We start from the raw sequence: 27509 nt of genomic DNA, 5'->3' as shown, positions 1-27509 counted from the left end.
TGTTTGTTCATGTGGGAGCGTTCCAAGATGTCAGTCATTCTCGGTCAGCAAGGAAGCGACCACCCTGGACTGTAGCTCGAATAAACTATAAGGTAAAAACGCAACAGAAACGTGTACCCATATCTTTCTTTTTGGTGACGAGAATGGGATGTGTGTGCCCTGAAAGTTCAAGCTGAGGCAGCTGTGTAAATAAATAAAATGATCACAGTTGTATGGAGGGCAGGCACTTTTTTGTGGAAACACACAAATTCTGCCTAATCAAAGCATGTACTCCTAGCTCCCAACATTTCGGAAGAGCAAAATCTCTCTCTCTCTTGGTTCTTACATAATCGTCTGGTGACAGCTGCACTGTTAAGTCAGACCATAGTTTGCACTGCAAGCCCTTGACCACTTGTCCGCATTGCTATGTTTTCACTGCTACACCCCTCGGAACGCCTATCCATGACTATTTACTCAGTAGTGTAAGTTGGACACGTGTTGCTTGGATTTTGTTGAGATTTCACATAGGTAAATTGAACGTTTCCGGCTTTGCGGATCATGGCAAATGTACCCACACCTCAATAATTATAATTTCTCTGAATGAATCACACTCAGTACCTAGAAAATGTTTCGTGAATCGTCCCTAAATGTCTAAATATCCAGAGTGTTACAGGATGTGGGCCGAAGGCGTTCTGCTTCCTTCTGAACATTAGGAGGTGTTGGTGAGAAGCGCGCCTTAGTCATATCGCCTTTAAAGTGTAGAAGGCTCTGCCTGCCAACTGCTCTACATGTTCTTATATTTAAACATAAACTAATGGTTAAAATGCTAATCCTTGTTTATTTAACTTCTATCTAAACAACACTGCATATGAATAACTTTTCAAATATTTAATTCTGGACTCTGTATTGAAACAATTTATTTTTGAACTTTTTAAACAGCTGTCTTGGGGCACTAGAGCTATTTATGCATGTTCGGTTTAGGCTCATGGTGTAGTTAAATGCCAGATGCAAAAACAACATCCTTGCTCACTACACCACTGGATTCAAGCTAGCCTGGCTGACGAAGGGTGATGCCCTGAAACCGATGCTTGTTTCCCGTCCAGCGATGACCTGGCTTGGCTGGACTGTTCCCACAAGGAACAGGGTCAGGACTGATTTGCATATGGCTAGGTCCAAACTGGGATGGTGTGGTGAGCAAAAGAATGATGGATTAAACCCAGATCCTTGCGACTGGGGGTGAAGGTTTGCATTGTCAAGTATTCCATCCATCAATTGTTTCTTTTGCGTAGTTAAATACCAGAACAGTATTTTTTGTTAATGGGATTTGCCTAAAACACTTTCTGTAGTTTTTGTAGATGTAAATATTGATACATTTGCTACGATCTCTGCCAGTCTTGATGATTTTGGAACTGTTGGAATGGTAACCCCGGGATTTTGTTGGAGGAATGCAGTCAAAAGAGACAGTCCCTCACAGAGTGGGGCATAACATTGAACATGCCGAGGCATCTACACAAAGGAGGAATGGCTGGACCGTCAGTCCCTCAAATAAAAGGGGACATAACATTGAACAGGCTGGGGTATCTTCACGAAGAAGAAATGCCTAGACCCGCGGTGCCTCACAGAGAACATTGAACAGTCATGGACTAGGCTAGGGTGTCTTCATAAAGGAAAAGGTCCTGACTGGCAGTCCCTCACAGAGAGGGGCGTAACATTGAACAGGCTGGGGCACGTTCACGGAGGAGAAGTGCCTAGACCAGCCGGCAGTCCCTCACAGAGAGGCAGCCGCAGCCCCTGCAGGTAAGAGCGGTGGTGCCATGTGGGGGCTGCAGGGGGTATTTCAACAGACGACAACGAGGAAAAATGAATTATTATTTAATTTTCCCTTGTGGTGATCTGTCGAATGCCCTACCCAACCCGGCACCACCACCCCACTGCTCTCACCTGCACAGGCCGCAGCTACAGAGAGGGCACATGACACTGAACAGGCTGCAGTATCTACATGAAGGAGAAATACCTGTCTCAGCAATCCCTCACAGAGAGGGAAGATAAACTTGAACAGTCATGGACCAGAGGCCCACAAAGCCACAGATCTTATTAATTCTGGAAAATACACAGGAACATGTCAATATTACATTCCATGCATTAACTAAGGACTGCATACCAGTAAAGGAAAACCAAGTAATATAAAATGCATCTCACAATAATGCTGCCCTAAACATATGTGGACTACTATGTTTTATGCAAAAAAGTTAATAAAATAGATTTTGTAAAAATAACCCTTAGATTGGAAAACATTGGAGAGAAATGCCTGGATTGGGCTGTAGTTCCAGATCAAGAACACCAAAGGACGTAGCCAGAAGCAGACCAGAGGCTCCACCGTCCTCAGAGTGTAGACACACCCAGAGACATAAGTCAGGAGAGAGAACCCACATTTTCAGTAACAGGCAATCAAGGGGGGAAAAGCAGGACAAGACAAATGAAATCCTATAGCAGATTCACTCGGGCACAGTTGAATCAGGACTGGGCAAGAGGAAGAGAAGAAACATCCGTAAACCATGAAGGTACTTTTAGAAATTGGGAATTTGAGTGAGGGGGCTGAACCCCACTCTTAAGCATCTACCACAATATCTGTGAGGGTGAACCACGAAAGTAACTAAAAAAACCTGCACTTAACCTTCTGGTTGTTTGACATAAAAGCAGTCAGGCTTAACTTAGACTCACTGTGTTAAGTATTTATGCAACACACAAACAGTAATAAAGAGAAAGCACCACACAAGAGATATTCCACATTAATTGAGGAAAATCATGTTCAAATTAATAAATAAAATGAGACCAAATCAACAAAAGCCCAAACAGTAGAACCGGAGCAATAGAATTTTAAAGGTTTAAGTAAAAATAGTGCCAAGAAGCAGAAAATGCTAACTGGAGGAGTGTGGCTCACTGATTAGAGCGGCAGACCCTGATGCAGAGGTCTGGCCCGGGACCAGGGTTCAATTCCCGACGCGGCAGGGTCTTGGGCTCAATGTCCGCCGACTCGATAATTCTCGCCTCGGCGCCTACTCTAATCATGGGTCCCACGCTGCAACTCTGGGCAATAGTTTGCTTAATCTCCACTACGGCGGCCCACCCGCTGCGGGATGCCTGGCTTTCACCTTGGGGATGCCCAGTAGGGGTTATCTCACAGGGAAAAGCCAGGACAGGTTCCCAAGGCAAGCGCCTTGATACCTTCGGGTGATACGTGCGCTATATAAGTTGCAATACAACTGTAGATAAATGGTCGTGCTAGATTGGAACAAAGTCACAAGTTCAGGCATACTGTGATGGAGTGTTGGCCAGATACAGGGACCAGGTTAGTCCAGCTGAAACAATTTTCTTCTCAAAGTGAGACAAACGATAGGATTTTCAGAAAGTTTAAGGGAAATACTGGGCGCTCTGCCAACGTGAGTCAGCACGTGGAACGATATGACAGTGGTGCTAGAAGACGAAGGGAGAGCCCTAAAACCCTTCCAGATGAGTGTGTTGAGCCCAACACTCCAATATATAAATTAATAAAAAAGGCCCTCTGAACTCAAATATTAGTAGAGCAAATAGTGTGTGTAGTGTGACACTCAATTTACAAAATCACAATTTCTTAGAGGAAAAGCAGTAGAAAAAGAACAGGAGCAGAGACTTCTTGGGGTGTCCTTGTTTAATACTTTAGAAGTCAACCGACACGTGTTTCGTCGCGTTGGAACATAAATTCCGCGACTCTTCAGGGCTTTCAAGAATCGTTGTCAGTCTGTTGGGGTCGCACAGTCAGTTATAATTCCAACCCGGCTGGGCCCTTTGACCAGGAGATCAGGTTTTACAAGAAACCAAGGATCACGAAGCAAATTGCACAATTATGTCGCTTGAGTACAAGCACTGGTATATTTATTTAGTGGCCATTGGTATGTAGAAATCCGACTACCTTAAAGTTTTAGCGCTGGTTTCACTATAAATCGAAAGTCGATGTGAGGAGCGTGTTCACACCTATAGTAAACACGGGACCCAAAGTTAGACAGGGTCCAATGCATGTAGCAAATTGCTGGCTACTCCTAGTCGATCTGTTCCAGGTATGCATTACCCTGAAGCCCTGAAGAGTCGCGGAATTTATGTTCCAACGTGACGAAACACGTGTCGGCTGGCTTCTAAAGTATTAAACAAGGACACCCCAAGAAGTCTCTGCTTCTGTTCTTTTTCTCCTGCTTTTCCTCTAAGAAATTGTGATTTTGTAAATTGAGTGTCACACTACACACACTATTTGCTCTACTAATATTTGAGTGCAGAGGGCCTTTTTTATTAATTTTCTTCTCAAAGTCTAGGGTGCCCAGTTCAAAACTTCAGGATTTCACAGGAGGAACTGATGCCAGCCAAGAGTACAGGCCCTGGGGAGGCAACTCTTGGGGATCAGGATGGAACTCACTCTAGCAGGGCACAATCCGGTCCAGTTTCAATTCCAGGCAGGGCCAGTTGTAGCAGGTCAGCTGGGCAGTTGCAAGGAAGACTCTGTGGCTTATGTCCCTGTAGCTCAGAACAGGAGGTCGGTCAACTGACCCCTGGAGACACTCTGGATGTCCTGGGTTCAAGGAGATTTTCCTCTCTCCTTCAAGCACCAAGGCAGGCACAAGCGGCAGGGCAGTCCTCTGATGAACAAGGCGGGCCTCACGCAGCAGGGCAGACCTCTGGTAACAGTGGGACAGTACTATGAGGAACAAGGCAGGCCTCACGCAGCAGGGCAGTCCTCTGGTAACAGTAGGACAGTACTATGAGAAACAAGGCAGGCCTCACTCAGCAGGGCAGTCCTCTGGTAACAGTGGGACAGTACTATGAGAAACAAGGCAGGCCTCAAGCAGCAGGGCAGTCCGCTGGTAGCTGTAGGACAGTACTATGAGAAACAAGGCGGGCCTCACGCAGCAGGGCAGTCCTCTGGAAACAGTGGGACAGTACTATGAGAAACAAGGCTGGCCTCAAGCAGCAGGGCAGTCCTCTGGTAGCTGTAGAACAGTACTATGAGAAACAAGGCGGGCCTCACGCAGCAGGGCAGTCCTCTGGTACAGTGGGACAGTACTATGAGAAACAAGGCAGGCCTCACGCAGCAGGGCAGTCCTCTGGTAGCTGTAGGACAGTACTATGAGAAACAAGGCAGGCCTCAGGCAGCAGGGCAGACCTCTGGTACTGTAGGACAGTACTATGAGAAACAAGGCAGGCCTCAAGCGGCAGGGCAGTCCTCTGGTAGCAGTAGGACAGTACTATGAGAAACAAGGCAGGCCTCAATCAGCAGGGCAGTCCTCTGATAGCAGTAGAACAGTACTATGAGAAACAAGGCAGGCCTCAATCAGCAGGGCAGTCCTCTGATAGCAGTAGGACAGTACTATGAGAAACACGGCAGACCTCAAGCAGCAGGGCAGTCCTCGGGTAATAGTAGGAGAGTACTATGAGAAACAAGGCAGGCCTCAAGCAGCAGGGCAGTCCTCTGGTAGCAGTAGGACAGTACTATGAGAAACAAGGCAGGCCTCACGCAGCAGGGCAGTCCTCTGGTAGCAGTAGGACAGTACTATGAGAAACAAGGCAGGCCTCAAGCAGCAGGGCAGTCCTCTGGTAGCAGTAGGACAGTACTATGAGAAACAAGGCAGGCCTCATGCAGCAGGGCAGTCCTCTGGTAGCAGTAGGACAGTACTATGAGAAACAAGGCAGGCCTCACGCAGGAGGGCAGTCCTCTGGTAACAGTAGGACAGTACTATGAGAAACAAGGCGGGCCTCATGCAGCAGGGCAGTCCTCTGGTAGCAGTAGAACAGTACTATGAGAAACAGGGCAGGCCTCAAGCAGCAGGGCAGTCCTCTGGTAACAGTAGGACAGCACTATGAGACACAAGGCAGGCCTCACGCAGCAGGGCAGTCCTCTGGTAGCAGTAGGACAGTACTATGAGAAACAAGGCAGGCCTCACGCAGCAGGGCAGTCCTCTGGTAGCAGTAGGACAGTACTATGAGAAACAAGGCAGGCCTCACGCAGCAGGGCAGTCCTCTGGTAGCAGTAGGACAGTACTATGAGAAACAAGGCAGGCCTCAAGCAGCAGGGCAGTCCTCTGGTAGCAGTAGGACAGTACTATGAGAAACAAGGCAGGCCTCAAGCAGCAGGGCAGTCCTCTGGTAACAGTAGGACAGCACTATGAGACACAAGGCAGGCCTCACGCAGCAGGGCAGTCCTCTGGTAGCAGTAGGACAGTACTATGAGAAACAAGGCAGGCCTCATGCAGCAGGGCAGTCCTCTGGTAGCAGTAGGACAGTACTATGAGAAACAAGGCAGGCCTCACGCAGCAGGGCAGTCCTCTGGTAGCAGTAGGACAGTACTATGAGAAACAAGGCAGGCCTCAAGCAGCAGGGCAGTCCTCTGGTAGCAGTAGGACAGTACTATGAGAAACAAGGCAGGCCTCAAGCAGCAGGGCAGTCCTCTGGTAACAGTAGAACAGTACTATGAGAAACAAGGCGGGCCTCACGCAGCAGGGCAGTCCTCTGGTACAGTGGGACAGTACTATGAGAAACAAGGCAGGCCTCACGCAGCAGGGCAGTCCTCTGGTACTGTAGGACAGTACTATGAAAAACAAGGCAGGCCTCACACAGCAGGGCAGTCTTCTGGTAACAGTAGAACAGTACTATGAGAAACAAGGCAGGCCTCACACAGCAGGGCAGTCCTCTGGTAACAGTAGGACAGTACTATGAGAAACAAGGCGGGCCTCACGCAGCAGGGCATTCCTCTGGTAACAGTAGGACAGTACTATGAGAAACAAGGCAGGCCTCACGCAGGAGGGCAGTCCTCTGGTAACAGTAGGATAGTACTATGAGAAACAGGGCAGGCCTCAAGCAGCAGGGCAGTCCTCTGGTAGCAGTAGGACAGTACTATGAGAAACAAGGCAGGCCTCACGCAGGAGGGCAGTCCTCTGGTAACAGTAGGATAGTACTATGAGAAACAGGGCAGGCCTCAAGCAGCAGGGCAGTCCTCTGGTAGCAGTAGGACAGTACTATGAGAAACAAGGCAGGCCTCAAGCAGCAGGGCAGTCCTCTGGTAGCAGTAGGACAGTAATATGAGAAACAAGGCGGGCCTCACGCAGCAGGGCAGTCCTCTGGTACAGTGGGACAGTACTATGAGAAACAAGGCAGGCCTCACGCAGCAGGGCAGTCCTTTCGTAGCTGTGGGACAGTACTATGAGAAACAAGGCAGGCCTCAAGCAGCAGGGCAGACCTCTGGTACTGTAGGACAGTACTATGAGAAACAAGGCAGGCCTAAAGCGGCAGGGCAGTCCTCTGGTAGCAGTAGGACAGTACTATGAGAAACAAGGCAGGCCTCAAGCAGCAGGACAGTCCTCTGGTAGCAGTAGGACAGTACTATGAGAAACAAGGCAGGCCTCACGCAGCAGGGCAGTCCTCTGGTAGCAGTAGGACACTACTATGAGAAACAAGGCAGGCCTCAAGCAGCAGGGCAGTCCTCTGTCCTCTGGTAGCAGTAGGACAGTACTATGAGAAACAAGGCAGGCCTCACGCAGCAGGGCAGTCCTCTGGTAGCAGTAGGACAGTACTATGAGAAACAAGGCAGGCCTCAAGCAGCAGGGCAGTCCTCTGGTAGCAGTAGGACAGTACTATGAGAAACAAGGCAGGCCTCAAGCAGCAGGGCAGTCCTCTGGTAACATTAGGACAGTACTATGAGAAACAAGGCAGGCCTCACGCAGCTGGGCAGTCCTCTGGTAGCAGTAGGACAGTACTATGAGAAACAAGGCAGGCCTCACGCAGCAGGGCAGTCCTCTGGTAGCAGTAGGACAGTACTATGAGAAACAAGGCAGGCCTCACGCAGCAGGGCAGTCCTCTGGTAGCAGTAGGACAGTACTATGAGAAACAAGGCAGGCCTCAAGCAGCAGGGCAGTCCTCTGGTAGCAGTAGGACAGTACTATGAGAAACAAGGCAGGCCTCATGCAGCAGGGCAGTCCTCTGGTAGCAGTAGGACAGTACTATGAGAAACAAGGCAGGCCTCAAGCAGCAGGGCAGTCCTCGGGTAATAGTAGGAGAGTACTATGAGAAACAAGGCAGGCCTCAAGCAGCAGGGCAGTCCTCTGGTAACAGTAGGACAGTACTATGAGAAACAAGGCGGGCCTCAAGCAGCAGGGCAGTCCTCTGGTAGCAGTAGGACAGTACTATGAGAAACAAGGCGGGCCTCAAGCAGCAGGGCAGTCCTCTGGTAACAGTAGGACAGTACTATGAGAAACAAGGCGGGCCTCACGCAGCAGGGCAGTCCTCTGGTAACAGTAGGACAGTACTATGAGAAACAAGGCAGGCCTCACGCAGGAGGGCAGTCCTCTGGTAACAGTAGGACAGTACTATGAGAAACAAGGCGGGCCTCATGCAGCAGGGCAGTCCTCTGGTAGCAGTAGAACAGTACTATGAGAAACAAGGCAGGCCTCACGCAGCAGGGCAGTCCTCTGGTAACAGTAGGATAGTACTATGAGAAACAGGGCAGGCCTCAAGCAGCAGGGCAGTCCTCTGGTAGCAGTAGGACAGTACTATGAGAAACAAGGCAGGCCTCACGCAGCAGGGCAGTCCTCTGGTAACAGTAGGACAGTACTATGAGAAACAAGGCGGGCCTCATGCAGCAGGGCAGTCCTCGGGTAATAGTAGGACAGTACTATGAGAAACAAGGCAGGCCTCACGCAGCAGGGCAGTCCTCTGGTAACAGTAGGATAGTACTATGAGAAACAGGGCAGGCCTCAAGCAGTAGGGCAGTCCTCTGGTAGCAGTAGGACAGTACTATGAGAAACAAGGCGGGCCTCATGCAGCAGGGCAGTCCTCGGGTAATAGTAGGACAGTACTATGAGAAACAAGGCAGGCCTCACGCAGCAGGGCAGTCCTCTGGTAACAGTAGGATAGTACTATGAGAAACAGGGCAGGCCTCAAGCAGCAGGGCAGTCCTCTGGTAGCAGTAGGACAGTACTATGAGAAACAAGGCAGGCCTCACGCAGGAGGGCAGTCCTCTGGTAACAGTAGGACAGTACTATGAGAAACAAGGCAGGCCTCAAGCAGCAGGGCAGTCCTCTGGTAACAGTAGGACAGTACTATGAGAAACAAGGCAGGCCTCAAGCAGCAGGGCAGTCCTCGGGTAATAGTAGGAGAGTACTATGAGAAACAAGGCAGGCCTCAAGCAGCAGGGCAGTCCTCTGGTAGAAGTAGGACAGTACTATGAGAAACAAGGCAGGCCTCAAGCAGCAGGGCAGTCCTCGGGTAATAGTAGGAGAGTACTATGAGAAACAAGGCAGGCCTCAAGCAGCGGGGCAGTCCTCTGGTAACAGTAGGACAGTACTATGAGAAACAAGGCGGGCCTCAAGCAGCAGGGCAGTCCTCTGGTAGCAGTAGGACAGTACTATGAGAAACAAGGCGGGCCTCAAGGAGCAGGGCAGTCCTCTGGTAACAGTAGGACAGTACTATGAGAAACAAGGCGGGCCTCACGCAGCAGGGCAGTCCTCTGGTAACAGTAGGACAGTACTTTGAGAAACAAGGCAGGCATCACGCAGGAGGGCAGTCCTCTGGTATCAGTAGGACAGTACTATGAGAAACAAGGCAGGCCTCACGCAGGAGGGCAGTCCTCTGGTAACAGTAGGATAGTACTATGAGAAACAGGGCAGGCCTCAAGCAGCAGGGCAGTCCTCTGGTAGCAGTAGGACAGTACTATGAGAAACAAGGCAGGCCTCACGCAGGAGGGCAGTCCTCTGGTAACAGTAGGACAGTACTATGAGAAACAAGGCAGGCCTCAAGCAGCAGGGCAGACCTCTGGAATATAAGGCAGTCCTTCTGTAGCCTTCCCCAGGTCCAGGAGAGTACTGTAGAGTGCGTCGGGGGTCCACTATCTGTACCTGGTGCCAGCTGTGAAGTGGCAGAAACTTTTGTAGTTTTCCCGCACAGCTGTTTCCTCCTTGTCCATGTCTCAAGATATCGAGAGTGACAAAAGCCTGGTGTCAAGTTCCTTGAGAGTGTGCTGAGGTAGCTCTTTTGAAATGTAAGTGGGGCAGTGACCAGCTACGCCCATCCTATTCTTGCAGGATGGCCGTGCCCCACCTATACCCATTTGCTATTGCATGTACCCAGTACACATTTCTGATGGAGGTGCAATTAACTGGCCCAGGCAGCTGGAAATGCTTAAAAGGCCTCAGAAAGCTTGGGTCAGAAAAAACAAACTTTCTAAAAGTGGCATTTTCAAAATTGTAATCTAAAATCCAAGTGTACCATTAAAGGGGATTCTGAATTACTTTTCATTTGAGCCCAAACAGCACATTTCTACCTGCTCTCAATCAATGTATTAAGGTAACCCAATGTTATCCTATGGGAGAGGTAGGCCTCACCATAAGGAAAAACAAATGTAGAAGTTTTCACTACCATGACATGCAAAACGTACAAATTCCTGTCCAACATTTTGATTGATTGCAATGCACTGTGCCCTATGGCCTATTTAGGGATGTCGGGTGGTAGAAAGAGGAGCCGCTACCACCCACGGACATTTGCAACGTAAAGGGGTATGCAATGGCACAGAATGCAGCAGACAAAGCGGAATACCTTCATATCCTGAGGCCAAAACTCTCTCATTTATATAATTTGTACAGCATATAACAAGCCCATAACTAGACAAAGATCTGTTAGATACAGTTTTAATATCAGTGTTAGAATACCTTTGGAAAAAAAACATGTTGTGGAAAATCTACACAGAAACGTAGGAAAGCATCTTTGTCCAGACGTCCATGAGCACAAGGGCAAGAAGAGGATCTATGTAGCATCAATACAAGTTATATCATATTGAAGATGCAAGAGGCTGAAGAAGGAATCCTTTTCTACAATGAAGCTTTCAATTCCTCTCTGACACAGCGAGGTCCAGTCCACTGTGCCGGTTGCCTTTTCCTATGTGATGTGCGTCACTTCACCCAGCATTAATACTCAATTCCACTGGCCCCCTTATGGTACAATTTACCTTTTGCCAACGTGTAGCCACTTCTATAGTAAAGACAATTCTCAGACCAGTCAGGATGCAGAGGCCGTGTCCCTGATGTAGGGATGCTTGCCGCACACATTTAGTGATGATGAAGTATGCGTGACGGTGAACTATGAATATTTATAGAGCGTAAACTTCTACCCGGTAATTGGTGTCCTGGCTAGATACATATATATATTTTAAATACATTATTAATGGACTGAGAGTGTACCTGCTGTTCACGAATGGTCTGGAGACAGAATCACCTTAGATTCTAAATCTTACATGAGCTCAAACCTCAGAAGCTGACTGCATGATAACAATAATCCTTAAATTTAGTTTTGCCGTTAGTAGGATGTTCTTATGAGAAGGTCATTCAGTCTGGGCAGCCATGGATTTAGTAGAAAACATGGCTGGGAGAGGAGCTGACATTCCCTGGGTTTGCATCACAAAGTTAAGTTGCCTGAGAGAATGTAAAGTTTTATGGGTACAGATATCTACATGTGGCTGCATTCCCCATGGAAAAACTGTGTCACAGGCCTGTTTTTTGTGTAGTGTTGTGTTTGAGGCGTCGACTTGCCTCGTGATGGACTGTCCTCCTCCAAACATCTGGAGCTGTTTTGTTAGATTATTTAATGCATATTGATTTGTGAGCTACACATATCACTTTTTATGGGCCATAAGAGGGAGACTCTGGCGTATGATCCAAATGACATGATGTATTTGAAGCATCTGATGCTGGTGAGGAGATGAGCCTTGGAATGCTGTGCGGCCTTGAAAAGCAGCAGGGTGGGTTTAGAGAGGCTGAACTAAAGGCCATTTTCATAGTCAAGTTTGTGGAAACCAGGAACTGTGATTCTGGAGTAAACTGAGTGCTGTGCCTGAGGAGGTGGATCTAGTATTGAGACAATTTAATCATGTTTAATTGGGAGATGAGAGAGTCGCAATGAAGTGGGAAATTGAGTGATGGTGATAGGCCATCTAGAAGGTTGTCGAGAAGAGGGTTTTGATGGTGATCTTGGAGATTAGAGAAAACTGCTAGTATTGATTCTTAGGCAGTGGTGTTTCAGGCAGGCCTAAGTCACTCTCCGTTTAAGGAGTTCACTTTCTGGTGATGTTATTGTAGCCGCCTGTTGGTGGTGGTTTCCCAAGAGTTAATGCTGTATATCTCCAAAGCAAGTTGGCATATTTACCTTACCTTGGGATGTCTAACTCTTTTTTTAGGCATTGATTTCTTGATAGTTTGTGCTATGATGGACTCGGACACTTAAGGAGCCTTTTCGACTCTATATCTAACTTATATTTTTTGTATTAATATATTCTCCTATGAAGAGCTGTGCTTGTTAACATCAGTATTTGTCCTTTGAAAAGCCATTGATTGGACTACTTTCTTATCTCTTTGTTTAGGATTTAGGAATGGAGTCCACATCTCTTGATGACGTCCTCTACCGGTACGCAAGTTTCCGAAATCTGGTGGATCCCATCACACATGACCTGATAATCAGCCTAGCCCGGTATATCCACTGCCCCAGGCCGGTAAGTGATACCTTTTGCCTTTTATGACGTAGCCAAAGGAAAGCCTTTAGATGTTTTATATGTGCATCAACTTGTTACTTGTGTTAATGACCAAAGTTGTTTTGGCACAAGTGACCCCCCGGGATGGTGTTAGAGTGCTCTACAAACTTGGATATGGGTTTACAGTCAGTAACAATTGCTTGAAATTAGACATAAGGTACAAGACAAGAAGAGATAGGCTGGATAGAGGCGGCTCAAGTAAACATTTACATGGACACACTGGAGTTCAGTAACCTCAGCTATTGTTATATAAATGATTTCTATTAACACTATTGAAACTCATTGAAGAAATGCAGTTGTACAGGTGAGAGTAGAATTTATTTACACCTGTGACATAGAGCAATTTTCTGTATCATTAGGATGCAAAGCTCTAAGCAAGGAACTCCACAACGTTGGCGTAGCAACATTATCTTACCAAACGGGCTAGCGACAGATGTATAGATATTTATTTTCTTCGTTAGTATAAGTTATATAGTTAGCAAACTGAAATCGAAAACATTATTTTAAAATTCGAAGCTTAGAACTAGTAAAACATTTTCCTCTACACTTTTGTCTTTGTGAATGGCCCAAGTTCTTCAACTTCCAATGAGTCCAGTGCTGCTGGGGGAATCATTCATTGTTACTTAGGTTGTGCAATACAGACTAACGAAAGCTCTTCATTCATCCATTAAAAGGCCTCTTAGAGCGAATGCCTTTCGTTGGGTTGCATTGCTGCTCATCATTGGAAAGACCTGATTGTAGTCGTTTACATTAAAATTGACAGCAAACATCTTAAATGGTGTGCAATTTTCTTTTTCCCTATCTTCCCTTGTTTGTGCATTTAAAGGTTTGGGAATATACTTCAATGGACAAAACTTGAAATCTGTCACTGTGGGTTTTGTGAACAAATTAAAATGTTTCCTTTCTTTTTACAGCAAACGGGGTGCCTTAAATGTTGTGTTCATTTTATTTGTCCAAAATGTGGACAGATTATTTGAATCCCTTATCTTTGTAGATTTAGCACTTTCAAATGAGTATGTACCCTTTTTGCTTTGGTTTGAATGGTGAATTACCAGTTTAATGCATAGAACATATACTTTTTGCAAGCAAAGCCCATAGGTCTTGGCTTGCCGAGTGAGGGAGATTTATAAAGATTTGGGGTTGGGAGAGGGCAGTGCTGATCACACCAGGTAAGTGGTCCTAATAATGTTTGCCAAGCCACATATTGATAATATCCTGCTGTGTGTAGATGTTACACTTTGAGGGGGCTTTGCTCAGATTTCAAGATGTTTTTGACAACATCTTGAGGTGATGTCAGAGTTCTTGAGCTGCATTGGGAGGTATCATTTAAAGTTATCAGTTTGCAGCGTGAATATGAACCTAAGGTTAAAAGTTGCTTTCTCAGGAAGTTGTCATTGTTTTACGCAACCTGCGTAAGTCTTTTCATTGAAGCTGTAGATATTTGTCCGGAAGCATTGTTCCATGGTTGTATAGCTCTCTCTTATCCGAACTTTGAACATGTGTTCGCCTCCTACCAGGTAGATCTTCTCAAAACTGGTACAGTTTGCACCAGCCTGATTTCCCGTTATTTGACCGAAGATGCTTGCCGCTAAGTAGTCGACACGTTTCAATCAAGTGTACCATTTACACTTCTGAGGAGAGGAGATCTTCATTCGAACTACATTTGATGCTCAGTTTACAAGGCCTTGTTTCTGTCCAGATACCTTTTTCCTTTGTGTGCCATGTATGTTATGTGTGTGAAGTGTGACTATGAAGTAACGGAAAGGAGACATGCAGTGCTTTATAATGCTCATTAAGAAGCTTTCTAATACATTAAAGCTGTACGCATCTTGAATTTGAGTTCAGAAAGGACATAAAAGCCAGAACTGGTGAAGCCTGCCCATGATACCTGTTTCCTCTGGGTGCTGAGGGCAATATTTTTCCTTTTTAATTTGTACTTCTCACTGCTGTAGCCAGGACATCTCCAAGGGTGAGATAATCTGAGCCTGTTCTCGCATCACCTCCACTGTGCAACCTCAGCAAGTCCCATCCACATCTGCAAAAGAGATGTATTTCCTATAATGTCTCTCTTCACCTAACGTCTTCCTTTAGCAGGAACACACTAAGTAAAGGACTAACATCTGCAAGGATGTACAGAACTATAAAAAAATGGTAACTTTATTTATCGTTTTAATTAAACAGTACACACAAAAAATAAGGCCCATTGGTATGCAGTTGCATCGTCCTCTAACCCACAATCATACAGAACTATAACCTTTACTCCATTTTTCCAGTCGATTTCCTTTTTTTTGATGACATACTGCATTCATCAGCTATGTACCCATTCCACGCAGCATAAGGCCTTTGGGTTTTGGGCTTTGGGCATGCGCCCCGGCCTGATCCTGAAAGCCACCTACCTGTGCATCCTACCAGGACCTGTGCCTAGCCATGATTTTGAAGGATTTTACGTTTTTTCTTAAAAATTGCAAAATTCATGATTTTTTTTTAATACAAAAATCCATGAAGATATTATTGCATGTACTCATTTTTAAAATGGTAACTGCATGGAAATGAATATGGTCAGTGTCATAAATTTATAATGGCAAATTTCTTAATTGTTCCACTTTTATCCCCATTTTCCACACATACGTGTGCCCTCTACCTCTTCCCAGCGGTCAAGCACATAGCCCATCTCGTAGTGCCCACCCCGCATCCCTTACTGTGTATTTTTTCCCACAGTGCTAATGTTGGACTTTGACCATGTAGATTTTCATGTGGGTGGACAAAAATGACAGAATTGACACAGCTTTGAATTAGCAAATTTAATTCACAATATATACAGAGTAGTGACCCTTTACATCCCACCCTGCATGTTATTAACTCTAATATTTTAAATTCTTCTGGTCGGATTCACAACAAAACCACGTAAAGAATTCTTTCTGAGTAAAGTTCTACATGCGTCCCAAGTTCCATGTAAATGATTTTGGCATTCTTTTTCTGTAGCGATGAGCTTAACTTTTTTACCTTACATGGAACGGCACAAAAACTGGCCTGCCCAAAAGGCCCATAGGAATCAATGGGAAGGCATTGACATTGTGCGAATTTCAATAAGCGATTCGCAAAACGTTAATACATTCCATGGGTGCAGGGGGGTCCAAAGGACCCCCCCCCTGCACCCCTGAAATGTATTTTGAAGTGCATGTTTCACACACACATGTCCTAAGGACATGTGTGTCTGTAACATGACAGTGTTGTAAAATGCAATTTTGAGCATTTTAATACATTTTCGCAAATTACCACGAGGTTCACCCTCGTGGTAATTTGCACCCCCTAATTGCGAATTCGCAATTTTAAAAGTCATCATGCATTGCTTTTAAGGAATCGCAAATTTGCGATTCCTTAAAAGCAATCGCATTTTTGGAATTCGCTAAAAATAGCGATTTTTCTAAAAATGTTTGATGCATCCCAAAAACCTATTTAGGAATCGCAAACGGCCGAATTTACAGATTCGCCCCGTTTGCACTTCCTACATAGGTTGATGCATGTGGCCGTTAATCTTGGAAATTCCACTGCAAGTAGCTTCAGATAATACACAATATACAAAATAGTTTCATTGATGTAGGTTTTCCATTTAAAGTGCGAACAGCTTGGCACTTCAATAATGATATTCTTGATAGAGAGGTTCTCATGACTCCCACCTCTTGGGCTACACGTGTGTGGATGTTTATGTTGCGCATCATGTGAACAGCTAGATGGGTTACAGAATACTGCCTTGTTGATCAGTCATAGCTCACTGATTTTAGTAGTAGTGCTTAATTTGTATTAAAAAAAAATAAGTACCAAGGCCCAGTGCATTTCACTAGGTGGAGGGGGGGGCATGCAGCTTGCATCACCCACAGCCCCAAACAGAGCTGCCAAATGCCAGTGCCATGAAGACCTGCCAGCAAGCACTTGATAATGTATGGGACAATGGGAAAGATCCCATCTGTCCAAAGGTTGTGATAATGGCCTGAGGATTCTTTTTTTTAATGCATGTTGAATTATTACACCCTCTACTACAGGCTTCTCCGACGAGTAAGTAGCTAGTGAGCTACTGGTAGCGCTTCAGCTACCTGTAAATAGCTCTTCTGTGTGCAGTGTACTAAATTAGCAGCTTTTGGTTGGCTGAAGTAATATACATGTACCAAAATTGAGAGCGTGCAGTTAAGACAAATTTTTTTTTTCTGAACTCATAAACTGATATTTGGAAAAAAAAGGCTGACTTCCAAAATATATTTAAAGCCGATATTTGAGGGATAAATAATGTGGCATTGGGGAGACGTTTTACTAATGTTATTAGCTTGGTGCCAGAGACATTGCAGCTATGGTTGATATGTATTACCCATGTAGAGGCATTCCATATTGACAAAGCCTTTTTAGGTCGAGCCTGGGCAGCTCATGCGTTGCTCTGCGAGGCATGCTGTATTGTGGTATGGTTAGAAGCTTCGCACATTTCCCGCCCCTCTTTTCAGTTGGCTCCTGTACTGTCCTTGCGAAATAGTTGCTTTTTATTTGTTAATAGTCCCTCCTTGGTACCGCCTTGTCTGCATTTGTAACCTCATATAAAGACTGTACTTTTTACTTGTGTTGTTATACAGTCTGTTTTATAAGTCCGTGAGCACTATTTTCTTTAATGATCTTCCCCTATTCCACCCATTAGTAGTGTATTTATTTAAATTACAGCGTGGTCCGCTTTAACTATAGTGGCCAAGCTTATTTAATTATTTAATTTACAGCGAGGACCGCTTTGACTTTAGCAGGCACGCTTATTTATTTAATTACCAGTGTGGGCGGCTTTTACTTTAGCAGCTGCGCTACATAACCTTTGGAAATTAATTTAAAAAAAATGTACTTTGGGTGAAAACGCCCCCTACGCGCTTTCACTTTAATGTTGGCTGCGCCCCTTTCTTTAGACGCTGCTCACTGTAACCTGAATACGCGAGCGGAGTCTAAAAAAAGGGGCACGGCCACCATTAAAAAATAACTACTTTTATATATCTGTTGCTTTTAAAAACACATAAATATAAGGCCTGGTCGTTTACAATGCCACTAGCTTAAACGATCGCAAATGCGAGACCTATTGCATTGAAAATACTGGTTTATATCACTGCAGACAACCTGATGTACTGAGATGACCATTGGTAGTAATCTTGCATATGGTGGGCACTGATGTTAACTTGTCTGACTAGGCCAGTATTACACACTAATGATATCAGTGGCTCTTGATGAGTTTCATTGGAAAATAAGTAGCTCTTATTCCAGAAAAGGTTGGAGACCCCTGCTCTTTTGAATGTGCTCTTCTTAAAAAGAGACAGACAGCACTACTATGTGGGGGGTGTCAGAAATCAGTGCTGGTGTTAAGATATAAGTGTCAGAGTGGAGCAGTGGCAAACACTGGCGCAATTTACACACTGCTGAGTCATAACCACAATTTTCTCTCTTCTTGTCAGTATGTCGATAAGATGCTGGGCGCCTACTGACATCACTAGCTACACTATTGTGGTAAATTAGCCCCATTTCTGAGTCTGTACAGTGAGGCTAAGCAGAGAGTGGGTGTGGCCTTTATCGGGGAATGACCCTACTGAGGTTAGTAATAGCAACCTACAATAATATCACATGCAGTACATCGGCCTACTACTATATTGGTACGTGTTATTTACTTTTCTTAACTCCACCCATGTTTACCTTAGGAGGTAAGAATGAGAGTAACAAAAAGTAGTAAATATAGACGTGCCTTACAATATAATCGTAGGTAGGTGTAGTCAGAGATGTTTTAACCTCATGGTTGCTGCTGACGAGCTCAGCTCGTCACGGCCGTTGGAACGTTCGCACGCGGGGCTAATTTCCCCGCTGTGCTGAACGTTCCGAAAACGGGTGCGGCTGTGACAAGCTGAGCTTGTCACCAGCACGGCAGTGCCGCGAGCGGCCCCCTCCCCCCGCAGCAAAGGGGTTAAGGCAAGGGCAAAGTGGGTTCTGGCCCAGGGCCCCAGCCTGCAGAGAGCCCTACCCTAATGACCTTGAATAATTCTTAAACAGATGTTTTTGAATACCGATTTCCTTTAATGTGGGTGATATGTGTGAGACTATCGCAGAGACAATGTTGTGTTTATTTTTCATGCACCATCCATAAAAAAATTTTTTTTAGATCAAAACAGGACCTCGCATATGAGAAAATGGAGGGTGTCACAGAGATTATTTGCAGTAACATTAGTGAGCTGCTGCTGAGTTACAATATTGAAAACAACCATCACTGTACCTGAATGTTAGATGTAAACACATTTGTAACTTGGACAAGTGTTCTTGTGCACTGTCAGTGACCAGGCAAACCGTGCATGGAAGAGTGCACATTGGATCATTGATTCTAAGCTCTTCAGAATAGGGGCCCCAAAAATACGTTTGGCCCAGAGACCCCAAAACCCTTAACATGTCCCTGGGTGTAGTGAGCGTGTTATTGCTGGCGTGCCATATGTTGCATGGGATGTAGTGTCCACCACGCCCCTTTTGCAAGCACTAGACGCCATTTTGCTACACCGTGCTCACTCACTCGTGCTTCTGCATTGGTTCAAGCGTACCTATGGTCTCCATACTACTGCGGGGGGCCCTCCATAGGACCACTCCAAGGTGTCGGTCCTGCTGGCCACGAGGCGCGTTACGGCTTCAGCAGAGGCTAGTGGCCCATTCGCTGTTAATGCCATGGCTGTCCAATGACAAAGACAGCTTGGCATTTAAGAGAGCCGGACCTGCCTGAGACCTGGCAGGGTCGCCATGAATATATCTCATATCTCGCGCTGCATGCAGTGTGGGGTTGAGAGCCTGATAAGATGTGGGCAGACTGAATGCCAGGAGGCTGCTGCCGTCACCCCAGTATATGAGCTGTGTATGTCACTGAAATGCCAGAGCTCGCTGACTAAGACAGTGGTGGGATGAGTGGTCCTGTGCCCTTACTTTCAATGGCCTCTCCTGGACCTTCTTGGATCAATGTGCCACCCCTCACCCTGCCTGGTGGATTGTCAGCCTGCTCTGTTATTCTGCAGGCTCACTCAAGCTTGGGGTCATTTCAAGCTGTGCTGAGAATGTCTGAGAGGGGGCCATGGAGGAGAAGTTTACGTTTGTCGGGAAGGAGAATAAATTCACTTTTATCCCGCAAAACAAAAATATATTTTTTCTTCTAATGAGAGACAGGTATATCTGAATTGTTATACATGAACCCTTATATTAGATCATTCTGGTGTTCAGATGTCTTGACTGTGTCGCTCAAAGTACTGAAGCGGCGGGGGAGGGAGCAGGGGAGGTGGAAGTGTGTGGGGGGAGGGGGGGGGGCAGGAGAGAGAAAGGAGGGGGCATGGTGGACGGGTTGAGAAAGGAGTGTTGTGCATCTTCCCCTAAATGCTGGTATCTCATGTTTTAAAGCAATACATAGATTGTGGGTGTCCGGCTCATCAGCTGAATGATTCTCATCCCTCAGGCTGGTAGGAGCAGCCCCCTGAAGATGCTGAGCCCTTGGTGCCAGCACTCATCCAGACTAGCGTGGCTTGGGTGGTCTCTCATCACTCAGGCTGGTAGTAGCAGCCCCTGAAGATGCTGAGTCCTTGGTTCTGGCACTCACCCAGACTCGCCTGGCTTGGGTGGGCTCTCATCGCTCAGGCTGGTAGGAGCAGCCCCCTGAAGATGCTGAGCCCTTGGTTCTAGCACTCATCCAGACTAGCGTGGCTTGGGTGGTCTCTCATCACTCAGGCTGGTAGTAGCAGCCCCTGAAGATGCTGAGCCCTTGGTTCTGGTACTCACTCAGACTCACATGGCTTCTTCTCGCTCAGGCTGGTAGGAGTAGACCCCTGGAAGCTGCTGAGCACTTGACCCCAGCACTCACCCAGACTTGCCTGGCTTGGGTGGGCTCTCATCGCTCAGGCTGGTAGGAGCAGCCCCCTGAAGATGCTGAGCCCTTGGTTCTGGTACTCACCCAGACTCGCCTGGCTTGGGTGGGCTCTCATCGCTCAGGCTGGTAGGAGCAGCCCTTGGAGGAGGCTGAGCCCTTGGTGCCAGCACTCACCCAGACTCGCCTGGCTTGGGTGGGCTCTCATCGCTCAGGCTGGTAGGAGCAGCCCCCGGAAGCTGCTGAGCCCTTGGTCCAAGCATGCACCCAGACTCGCTGGCTTGGGTGGGCTCTCATCACTCAGGCTGGTAGGAGCAGCCCTTGGAGGAGGCTGAGCCCTTGGTGCCAGCACTCACCCAGACTCGCCTGGCTTGGGTGGGCTCTCATCACTCAGGCTGGTAGGAGCAGCCCCCGGAAGCTGCTGAGCCCTTGGTCCAAGCATGCACCCAGACTCGCTGGCTTGGGTGGGCTCTCATCACTCAGGCTGGTAGGAGCAGCCCTTGGAGGAGGCTGAGCCCTTGGTGCCAGCACTCACCCAGACTCGCCTGGCTTGGGTGGGCTCTCATCGCTCAGGCTGGTAGGAGCAGCCCCCTGAAGATGCTGAGCCCTTGGTTCTGGTACTCACCCAGACTCGCCTGGCTTGGGTGGGCTCTCATCGCTCAGGCTGGTAGGAGCAGCCCTTGGAGGAGGCTGAGCCCTTGGTGCCAGCACTCACCCAGACTCGCCTGGCTTGGGTGGGCTCTCATCGCTCAGGCTGGTAGGAGCAGCCCCCGGAAGCTGCTGAGCCCTTGGTCCAAGCATGCACCCAGACTCGCTGGCTTGGGTGGGCTCTCATCACTCAGGCTGGTAGGAGCAGCCCTTGGAGGAGGCTGAGCCCTTGGTGCCAGCACTCACCCAGACTCGCCTGGCTTGGGTTGGCTCTCATCGCTCAGGCTGGTAGAGCAGCCTCCTGAAGATGCTGATCCCTTGGTTCTGGCACTCACCCAGACTCGCCTGGCTTGGGTGGGCTCTCATCGCTCAGGCTGGTAGGAGCAGCCCTGGAAGATGCTGAGCCCTGGGTTCTGGCACTCACCCAGACTCGCCTGGCTTGGGTGGGCTCTCATCGCTCAGGCTGGTAGGAGCAGCCCTGGAAGATGCTGAGCCCTGGGTTCTGGCACTCACCCAGACTCGCCTAGCTTGGGTGGGCTCTCATCACTCAGGCTGGTAGGAGCAGCCCCCGGAAGCTGCCGAGCCCTTGGTGCCAGCACTCACCCAGATTCGCCTGGCTTGGGTGGGCTCTCATCACTCAGGCTTGTAGGAGCAGCCCCCTGAAGATGCTGAGCCCTTGGTGCCAGCACTCACCCAGACTAGCCTGGCTTGGGTGGGCTCTCATCACTCAGGCTGGTAGGAGCAGCCCCCGGAAGCTGCTGAGCCCTTGGTGCCAGCACTCACCCAGACTCGCCTGGCTTGGGTGGGCTCTCATCACTCAGGCTGGTAGGAGCAGCCCCCGGAAGCTGCTGAGCACTGGGTTCTGGCACTCACCCAGACTCGCCTGGCTTGGGTGGGCTCTCATCACTCAGGCTGGTAGGAGCAGCCCCCGGAAGCTGCTGAGCCCTTGGTGCCAGCACTCACCCGGATTCGCCTGGCTTGAGTGGGCTCTCATCACTCAGGCTGGTAGGAGCAGCCCCCGGAAGCTGCTGAGCCCTTGGTGCCAGCACTCACCCAGACTCGCCTGGCTTGGGTGGGCTCTCATCACTCAGGCTTGTAGGAGCAGCCCCCTGAAGATGCTGAGCCCTTGGTGCCAGCACTCACCCAGACTAGCCTGGCTTGGGTGGGCTCTCATCACTCAGGCTGGTAGGAGCAGCCCCCTGAAGCTGCTGAGCCCTTGGTGCCAGCACTCACCCAGATTCGCCTGGCTTGGGTGGGCTCTTATCACTCAGGCTTGTAGGAGCAGCCCCCTGAAGATGCTGAGCCCTTGGTGCCAGCACTCACCCAGACTAGCCTGGCTTGGGTGGCTCTCATCACTCAGGCTGGTAGGAGCTGCCCCCTGAAGATGCTGAGTCCTTGGTGCCAGCACTCACCCAGACTCGCCTGGCTTGGGTGGGCTCTTATCACTCAGGCTGGTAGGAGCAGCCCCTGGAGGAGGCTGAGCCCTTGGTCCAAGCATGCACCCAGACTCGCTGGCTTGGGTGGGCTCTCATCACTCAGGCTGGTAGGAGCAGCCCTTGGAGGAGGCTGAGCCCTTGGTGCCAGCACTCACCCAGACTCGCCTGGCTTGGGTGGGCTCTCATCACTCAGGCTGGTAGGAGCAGCCCCCGGAAGCTGCTGAGCCCTTGGTTCTGGCACTCACCCAGACTCGCGTGGCTTGGGTGGGTTCTCATCACTCAGGCTGGTAGGAGCAGCCCTTGGAGGAGGCTGAGCCCTTGGTGCCAGCACTCACCCAGACTAGCGTGGCTTGGGTGGGCTCTCATCACTCAGGCTGGTAGGAGCAGCCCTTGGAGGAGGCTGAGCCCTTGGTGCCAGCACTCACCCAGACTCGCCTGGCTTGGGTGGGCTCTCATCACTCTGGCTGGTAGGAGCTGCCCTTGAAGATGCTGAGCCCTTGGTCCCAGCACTCACCCAGACTCGCCTGGCTTGGGTGGGCTCTCATCACTCAGGCTGGTAGGAGCAGCCCCTGAAGATGCTGAGCCCTTGGTTCTGGTACTCACCCAGACTCGCCTGGCTTGGGTGGGCTCTCATCGCTCAGGCTGGTAGGAGCAGCCCCCTGAAGATGCTGAGCCCTTGATCCCAGCACTCACCCAGACTAGCGTGGCTTGGGTGGGCTCTCATCCTTCAGGCTGGTAGGAGCAGCCCTTGAAGATGCTGAGCCCTTGGTGCCAGCACTCACCCAGACTCGCCTGGCTTGGGTGGGCTCTCATCACTCAGGCTGGTAGGAGCAGCCCCTGAAGATGCTGAGCCCTGGGTTCTGGCACTCACCCAGACTCGCCTGGCTTGGGTGGGCTCTCATCACTCAGGCTGGTAGGAGCAGCCCTTGAAGATGCTGAGCCCTTGGTGCCAGCACTCACCCAGACTCGCCTGGCTTGGGTGGGCTCTCATCACTCTGGCTGGTAGGAGCAGCCCCTGAAGATGCTGAGCCCTTGGTTCTGGTACTCACCCAGACTCGCCTGGCTTGGGTGGGCTCTCATCACTCTGGCTGGTAGGAGCAGCCCCTGAAGATGCTGAGCCCTTGGTTCTGGTACTCACCCAGACTCGCAAAACACAAGGAAGTAGCCTGGTCAACATTATTGTGAGTATGCCGTGTTGAGTCTAGAACCATGAGTCCATTAATAACACTACAGTGATAGCACTGGGCTAGAAAAAATTCCCATCAGCCCACCCATCTGGTGGAGTATCGTCACGTGGGAGATGTATCATAAATCCAAATCTTGATCAAGGCACCTGGTAATGATGCAAAGATGGATTTTGTAGATATAATCTTAGACCACAGTCACAGTGGGAGGAATTTCCTGATCATCTTAAGGATGCCGAAGCATTTCCCTGATAGTCCCAAAATGTGTGGACGGAAGGAGAGATCATCGTCGAACACAACACCTGGGCGGCGGCAGCTCTTTGCAATTGCCCGGGTCTGCTGGGCCCTGGAGAGCAACACAGAGACCCAGTGCTGCCAGGGCTGAGGCCACGTGGGGAGGATTCCCCAAGTCCACGTGGGCCGGACAGGGATTGGAGTTGGGCATCTGGGTACCCTTTAAAGCACTGATGCTCATTGCACGAGCATTCTATTCATGGCTTTGTGTGGGATGGAGATCTCTCAGAAGGGCGTGACCGATGTAAATAAGGGCGTGGCTTAAAAGCAGGTAAGGTGAAAATCTATGCTTAGCTTAGTGTGCCGCCCGACTGGCATTTTGCTGCTTGTTTCATTACACCTTCCTACCTACCTATCTATATATGTGTGTAATGCAGCAAGTAACATTACACCTACAACAAGCCAGTACTATTGGCGTTGTCAATGGTTGTTAGTTGCATAACATAAATAGGCAACAACCATGGCTTCGTAGTGTAGCATACTGAAAAGAACTATAACGAGCCTCTTTGAATCTACCTCTAAGACAGTGCAGGGTGGCAGTGCTGCTGAGTTAAAGATGAATTGTTTTCATCCTCAGGGCGAGGGCAAAAAATGGAGAGCCCGAAAGGGACCCGTCTCAGCACCTAATTTTTAGAACTGCAGGTGCTCAGCACCGGCAGGACCCGGCCCACTCAAAGCCCTGTTTCTATTTCTATTTAAATACTTATTTAAATACTTAACCAGCGAAAGCATCCACTTCCATTTCCGAGTGCTTGCCTGTTTTATTTAACATTCAGTTCAATACACACTAGGGGCACTGCAGAATCGCACAGAGGAGGAAATTAACACATTTTGAAGGCACTTTAGCATATCATATTAGCATTTTAAAATGGAACTAGGTTACTGATTTCAGGATTGCTTTTCTAGGTGAACTTTTCTCAGCTTGTTTTCTCTGGTTTGTAAAACACACGAAGAAGAGTGAATCACAAAATATACAGGATTGTATACTTTAAGAAGATTGCATACATTTATTGTTTTCAATCTTTCTTTGCTTCTATGCCCTCTCCCTCCACCAATGCGCCCCCCCCCATCCCCCTGTCAAACCCTAAAACTTTACCTGTGGCCCCTTAGTAAATATGTGTGAGTACCCTAGCTTCAAAGAGAGGGTCTCTTACAGCCTGAATCATGACAGACCCGTTTTGCGAGTCTGTAATAGCGATTCATAAGGAATCGCTATTACAGGCTCGCAAAACGGGATTCATGTAGGAATCGCAAAATGAAATGAGATTCCTACATATTCCTTATTTGCGATTAGCAAATTGCTAATCGCAAATAAGGAATACTCCCCATTCATTCCTATGGGCCGCCAAAAGGCCCATAGGAATGAATGGGGAGTATTCCTTATTTGCGATTAGCAATTTGCTAATCGCAAATAAGATAGCAATTTAAAGGGTGCCAGGGGTGTCCAAAGGACACCCTGTAGCACCCCTTAAATGAAAATTCAAACAGGTGTTGCGCACACACATGTCCAAAGGACATGTGTGTGTGCAACATGCAACTTAGAAAAATGCTTTTAAAAGCATTTTTCTAAGTTTTCGCTATTTACCACGAGGTTTGACCTCGCGGTAAATAGCGGGCCGAAATTGCGAAATCGCAATTTTTTAATGGATGATGAATTGCATTTAAGGAATCTCAAATAGAGATTCCTTAAATGTACTTCCTCGCAAAATTGTGACATCGCTATTACCGATTTTTGCATTTGGGATGACGAATCCCAAATGCAAAAATAGAGCTCGCAAAGGGCCAGATTCTCAGAATCTGGCCCTTTGCGAGCCAATTTCGGCTTGATGAATCAGGCTGTTAGTCACGGTAAGTGACCACGGCAGGGCTGAGGGTGAGAGGGAGGTGTGTCAGATAAGGTGTCACTGGAGAGTGAATGTTGCAGCTGCTGGAGGGGGGCAACAGGCCCATTCCTGGTTGTTACCCTATGTGTGAGGGGCGGGGATGCCCCAAAGCTACAGGACAAACTGGGGAAGACCCCCAGACACCAGAGACCCATCTAGCGAAACACGCAACCACCTGCAACAAAGACTTTAGGGAAATCGAGACATTTATGATATTCAGCGACCTCTGAAAGCCGGGCCAGGGGTGGGTGAGGGTCAGACACATCTAGTTTTATAGGTAAACGGAGAATAGAGGACACGAGGGAAACTGAAAGACCACGAGCACGTTGAACATTGTAATGTTTTTATATGTTTGTATTTCTTTCTATTGTTTTAACAGCGCTCTGACGCCCTTAGTGGCCTCCTCGGCGCTTTACAAGACTACATTATATACAAAGAAGTAATAAAAAAAAATACAAAGCAGGTTACTGATGAATGCATAGTCCACAGACCACAAGTGGGTGGTCGTCATTAGGCATGAGCCCCTCGTCACTCCCCCTCATCCCCACCACCCCCTTCCTGTGCCTTGCTGGTCGATGGCGGGCAGCAGTAACTGATCCCAGGAGCCGGGTACCTCATCAAATACCGAATGCATGTTTTATTGATGGTCTTCGCCTTAATCGATGACTTGGTAGCACGCGCTCCGATTTTAATCAGTGAAGAATGTATTGGGAGACTGGAACCGCATCGATTTCCGTTTTGTGATTTTTTTGTTTGCCTCTTGTTCCTCGGCGGGTGCTTGCAGTCGCAGCCTTCTCTCCCTCCCTCCCCTACAAATCTTAGAGAGGGGGCGCCTAAAATAAGCTCCTTCCGCTCGCGGCCCTGGATTAGATGGTTTTTGTTTTTCATCCTCTCTGCTTCTTGAGTCTTAGGAGCTCCACAGAGAGAGGCTAAATTCAATTTGGAGGCTTGAACCGTTTACTGAAGGCAGACTGCATTAAGGGGCTATCAGCCTAAACTGCTTACGATGCGCGTCGCATCTAGACAGTTATGAGGATCGTTGTTTTGATCACGGTCCGTAGCGCCCCTACAAGACTTCCATGCGCTTTGTCAGACTGTGAGGAGCTCCTAGCGCCTGGCGTCACCCCTGTCCACAGGAATGGAATGACTGTACCTGAACGATGTTTCTTCAATACCGAGAGAGATTAAAACTACAAGAACTCCTGCTTAATAATTGGCTGAAATATATAGTTTAGTCTTGGTGCGTGCACACACGTGCAGTTATGCGCAAACCTTTCAAACTAGCCCGTATCCCCGGAAATAAAGTTTACTTTTGCATACATGTGTGTGTAATGAAGTGACTCCTCCCTTCCTGTCAGCCGCCATCTTGGTACAGTCGTGGTGGCCATCTTGTACAGTCATTAGCTTTGGACTGCACTAGTGATTCTTGGGCCTTTAGGCATCCAAGGCTGCGCAGGTAATGTGGCTGCCCGGGGGGCCTTAGTTCCACATGATGGCACCCAGCGACAGTCTAGTGTTTTGAGGACCCTCTCTGGGTCCGGCGTGCCCCGCACCAATTCCAGCACGCCAGTGGGCGGGCAGCTAGGTATAAGTACTTCCCCCGCC

The 27509-nt window shown here is 48.3% G+C and overlaps 1 protein-coding gene across 1 annotated transcript in view; it reads left to right on the top strand.

Moving 5' to 3' along the window:
• The window catches only part of LRRC75A (leucine rich repeat containing 75A), a 985560-nt gene that overhangs the window by 300293 nt on the left and 657758 nt on the right, over positions 1-27509 (top strand). Inside the window, exon 2 of the mRNA XM_086954549.1 lies at positions 12404-12532. Within this exon, the coding sequence (XP_086810675.1) occupies positions 12404-12532 (129 nt within the window). The remainder of the gene's footprint in view (positions 1-12403; positions 12533-27509) is intronic.

Source organism: Lissotriton vulgaris, chromosome 2_1 (genome assembly GCF_964263255.1).
Source record: "Lissotriton vulgaris chromosome 2_1, aLisVul1.2, whole genome shotgun sequence".
Taxonomy (NCBI): domain Eukaryota; kingdom Metazoa; phylum Chordata; class Amphibia; order Caudata; family Salamandridae; genus Lissotriton; species Lissotriton vulgaris.
Note: the sequence above shows the minus strand (reverse complement) of the source record. Positions and strands in the feature narration are given on the sequence as shown.